This window comes from Sander vitreus, chromosome 15 (genome assembly GCF_031162955.1).
Source record: "Sander vitreus isolate 19-12246 chromosome 15, sanVit1, whole genome shotgun sequence".
Classification (NCBI taxonomy): Eukaryota; Metazoa; Chordata; class Actinopteri; order Perciformes; family Percidae; genus Sander; species Sander vitreus.
The window spans coordinates 28181285-28186284 of NC_135869.1; the positions used below are offsets into that span (position 1 = coordinate 28181285).

At 41.6% G+C, this 5000-nt stretch overlaps 1 protein-coding gene across 1 annotated transcript in view; it reads right to left on the minus strand.

Annotated features, from left to right (window-relative positions):
- The window catches only part of mcoln1b (mucolipin TRP cation channel 1b), a 20819-nt gene that overhangs the window by 8014 nt on the left and 7805 nt on the right, over positions 1–5000 (minus strand). The window contains exons 5-8 of the mRNA XM_078269655.1: positions 2658–2739; positions 2428–2524; positions 994–1093; positions 1–19 (exon numbers count right to left, since the gene is read on the minus strand). The exon at positions 1–19 is cut by the window's left edge and continues 88 nt beyond it. Coding sequence (XP_078125781.1) covers positions 1–19; positions 994–1093; positions 2428–2524; positions 2658–2739 — 298 coding nt within the window. The remainder of the gene's footprint in view (positions 20–993; positions 1094–2427; positions 2525–2657; positions 2740–5000) is intronic.

Below are 5000 nucleotides of genomic sequence, written 5' to 3' on the forward strand. Positions count from 1 at the left end.
TCCCGAGCATAGCTCTCCGCTGAGAGGAGAGGGAGCAAAGAGAGAGAAAGACAATGAAACATAAAACAGTTGATAGTACGAGACTCGTCTCGCATTGCCAGACCTTCCTCCACCACGCTAACCTGACTCCAGATGGATTGTTGGCATTTGCTCGGCATATCCATCTGGGAACTTTCCGTTGGAGAACGTTTGGGAAGGGGCGAAAATCCTGTTTAGCTGATTGGATAAACCATCCGTCCATCACCACCTATGTTGGTGATGGACGGCCAAATCAACCAATCAGATCAACGATGTATCAAACTCTTGCCGAAACCAGTCGGGAGAAGAGCAACAACATCTTTTCCTCCAAGAAAAGCCTCCAGTGCCGTTTTTTCTCTTCTTTCAACGAAGGAATACTTTCTATTTCAGATCAAACTCACGCGATAGCTACGCTCATCTCATCCGTGGAAGCCGCCACGTTGTTTAGACTGAACAGTCGCTTCTCGTTGCGTCGCACCTAAACCCGCCTCAAAACCAACCCTGATTGGTCGGTCGTTTAGCGTACAGCTCCAAATGTTCTCTGTCTCAAGACGCCAGACTGATCTGCGAGTGGAGAACTGGAGCTCGCCAGATCAGGACGCTCTCACGGTGCCTCTGCAAAATAGCCTCTGGAAGGAGCTTGTTTTGGTGGAACATGTGGACGTTCAAAAGTAGTTTTAGTCGTGCAACAGAAAGCTCAGATTGGACAGATAGTCTAGCTAGCTGTCTGGATTTACCCTGCAGAGATCTGAGGAACAGTTAACCATAGTCCTCACAAATCCACCGGAGGTTAGAACCCCAACACAGAGACTTAGAAAGATAACAGACATTCGGCGAAAAAGAGGGATTTCCAGCACTGGAGCAATCCCGAAAATGAAACGTCGTCGACATAGACTAATAGGAGACAGATGAGTAAACATCTAGACAAACCATGTATCCGTTGCATTGCAGGTCATCCATCACCCGTTAACTCACCGTGTCCAGACAGGTTGGCGTCTTTGCACTCATGTATGGAGGCCTGGTTCTGCAGACGGATCTTAACTTTGCCGCTGTGCACGCTGTTATCCATGACGATCTGATAGCAGCAAGAACCAGAGTACATATAAAAACCTCCTCACACAACTCCATCAGTTTATCTTAAAGGGTAACGTTGTTTGTTTTTTAAACCTGGACCCTATTTTCCCGTGTTTTTGTGTCTAAGTGGACGGATGGGAACAACAATCTTTGAAATGGTTCCAGTATTAAACAAGCTGCAATGTAACGCACCTGCAATCTCTATCCACTAAAAGTTCTGTTGTTGCTGCTGACAGAAGTGTCTGACAACATTATGAAAGGATCCCTACAGAGATAGACCTTTTAGTTAAAGAGTAAGATCATTTTAGTTTAACATGAAACAGCCCCGAAATCCCCATCACCAAACTACACCAGACTCCATGTAAATAATCAGGACTTTTATCATCGTAAAACACACTTCATTCAAAGTGGACAGAAACTAAATAAAACTACCAAAAGTCGTCTTGGTTCATCTTTCCACTGTTCCAACAATCACCACTCTGGTTTGGTTGAAATAAACCCTTAATTCACCCATTTACATGTGGAGATATGCTGGCTTTATACACGCTAAAAGTCCTGATTATTTACATGGAGTCTGGTGGAAATATGCTGGCTCTAAACACGCTAAAAGTATTGATTATTTACATGGAGTCTGGTGTAAATATGCTGGCTCTATACACGCTAAAAGTCCTGATTATTTACATGGAGTCTGGTGGAGATATGCTGGCTCTATACACGCTAAAAGTCCTGATTATTTACATGGAGTCTGGTGGAAATATGCTGGCTCTATACACGCTAAAAGTCCTGATTATTTACATGGAGTCTGGTGGAAATATGATGGCTCTAATCACGCTAAAAGTACTGATTATTTACATGGAGTCTGGTGTAGTTTGGTGATGGTGATTTCGGGGCTGTTTCATATTAAACTAAAAGGATCTTCCTCTTTAACTAAAAGGTCTATCTCTGTAGGGATCCTTTCATAATGTTGTCAGACACTTAGAATAATAATCTGAGCCTGTCAGCGGCAAAAACTATGAACTAAAACACTTTTAGTGGACGGAAATTGCCCATTTGTCCTATATATTGTATATATCCATGCATTGCAGTCCAGTTCAAGGCAGCCGGTTGCAGCATTCTCGCTCAATACTAGACCAATTTTAATTATTTCTGTTTACATTAGTCACTTAGACACCAATGCATGGGAAAATAAGGGTCCATAGTTGAAAAAAACAATGTTACCTATTAACTCTTATCTCAAACTTTGGCTCATTTTAACATAAAACTTCTACATCTACACCAACACCAACACCATCTACACCGTGCTGTAATGCAGGAATAACAGAAGAGATAGTTCACCGTGATAGCAAAGGTGTAGCAGTCAGGGATTTCATTGTTTAGAACGGTCTGAATGTTGATGGCCTTCAGCTGGAAGTCAATCGTTATGTTGATCAGCCTGGACACAGATATGTGACAGACAGACAAAGAAAATACAATGTGAGTTAAAGACTTAACACTGTAAAGAGCAATACAAAATGTTCTTATTTCTAATGTTTTAAAAACAAACTAATAATATAATATCATCTGACTTGTAAAACTTGAGAGTGAAATTCTTGTAGTCAGCGTTTCCTGGAGCAGACGTGTCCGTCGGGGGATTCAGGCCGATGCAATCTGGAAGAGAAATCAGAAAATAGCTTGAAGGGGAAGTTCAAAAAACCCAGGGGAAGTTTTACAACCATCTTTTGTCCTCATCACATGAAGTGCAAACCGCACTTCTACACTTCCTCAAAGCATTTAATGCTGAATCGTCCACTATAGATTTGTCTTACTGTATTTTTGCCATAAGATGGATCATGCATTGCCAAAAGTCATCGCTTGTCATCGAGGTGTATGTAAATACCGCCTTTCCCAAGCCAGAGGCGGTGTGTTGCTACTAAGGATATGGAAAAAGCCTATGTGTTTTTGGAGACAGTCTTGACATAGTATGTGGAACAGCAACCCACCCAAGTATGTTTACATGCACACCAATATTCTGCTATTATTCCGAATATGACAATATAATACATTTGATACAGGTCATGTAAACAGCATTTTTTTTAACCTTTTTTAACCGATTGAGATAAATTTCTCATTTGCAACGACGACCTGATCACATTCACACAGTTCCACATTCATACTGGAAGCTGCCCAGTACTACCACAGTCTGATCTGACCACATTCATACTGGAAGCTGCCCAGTACAACCACAGTCTGATCTGATCACATTCATACTGGAAGCTGCCCAGTACTACCACAGTCTGATCTGATCACATTCATACCTGGAAGCTGCCCAGTACTACCACAGTCTGATCACATTCATACTGGAAGCTGCCCAGTACTACCACAGTCTGATCTGACCACATTCATACTGGAAGCTGCCCAGTACTACCACAGTCTGATCTGACCACATTCATACTGGAAGCTGCCCAGTATCACCACAGTCTGATCTGCTGGCCACTGAGCAGCTCCACTGGAGCGGTTGGAGGTTAAGGGCCTTGCTCAAGGGCACCTCAGTGGTGGTAATGACGAGCGCTGCTCTTTCACTTTCCCCCACCCAGATTTTATCCTGCCGGTCTGGAGATTGAACCAGCGACCTCGCAGTCCGAGCTCGCTTCTTAACCTCTAGGCCACCACTGCCCATGTTCGGGTTGGGTATTCCGAATAAGGCCTTTTTCCGAATATAGATTAGATTCAACTTTATTGTCATTGTGCAGAGTACAAGTACAAAGACAATGAAATGCAGTTTGCGTCCAACCAGAAGTGCAAAAAAAAGCAGAAAAGTGTAACGTGATAAACACGTATAGACAGGTGGTGCATAGACAGGACAATACATATAGTGCAGTGTTATAAGAGCAAAATAAACATGAACAATGTATGAACAACATGTACAGATATGTGCAATGTAGTAGCAGTGACATTATGCTAGTAGTAAGAATAATATAGATATATGTATATGCATTGTATTAACAGAATATACAGAAAAACTGAATCCATATGGATATACTGAATGAACCATATTGACAGATATGTACAGTATGTACAGCTTTGTACAGTGTGGTAACATTATGAGAATAGTAAGAATAAGTGTATGTGCAGGATGAATAGTATGAAGAGCAGTAGAATATGGCTATGTATAGGTGTAATTACAGTATGTACAAGTACAAAGACAGTGAAATAGCATTTTCTGATGAAGACATGTGGGATATTCTGGTATTATTCTGGTTTTAGAGGCATTCTTTGGACATGAATACAGCGTAGTGGGAGTATGCTTCTCAAGCTGGGTTTTTACCGCAGGCTTATGGTCAGCTCTGTGCGTTGCTATGGTTGCTGTACACAAACCAACAAGCCAACAGTTTGCAAGGCTGCAGACCCGAAAAGAAGGAGAAACACAGCTACTTTTAAACATTATCAAAGACTCAGATATCAACAGGTTTTTGGATATGAGCTCACACCGCTACGCTGACATTTTCAAGAAGCTGGTTGAAGGAATGAAAGAGGGAGGCTGTGTTCACACGGTCCAACAAGTCCTCCACCGCTGGGACACTGGAACAAATCATATCTTGCATGGCTACATGTAAACAGGAATATTAGAGGAATATTCACTTTCATTAGCCGTGTAAACAGCTTAGTCAGAATATCATCTTTTTCAGAATAAGAGCAAAAACTGGAATATTATGTGCATGTAAACGTAGTCAATGACTCACTGATTCAGTCATCTCCTTAAGGGCCAAAAAATACTGGCACTGAGTAAATAACAAAGCTGTTTACGTTGAATACCCAGGGACAAATGTAATGAACATCATTTAAACAAAGCGACCAAAACCTCCCCAAACTATTTGAAAAAAGGGACAAAAAACCTATTAAAAAAAGCATCAAAAACCTCCAAAAAAAGC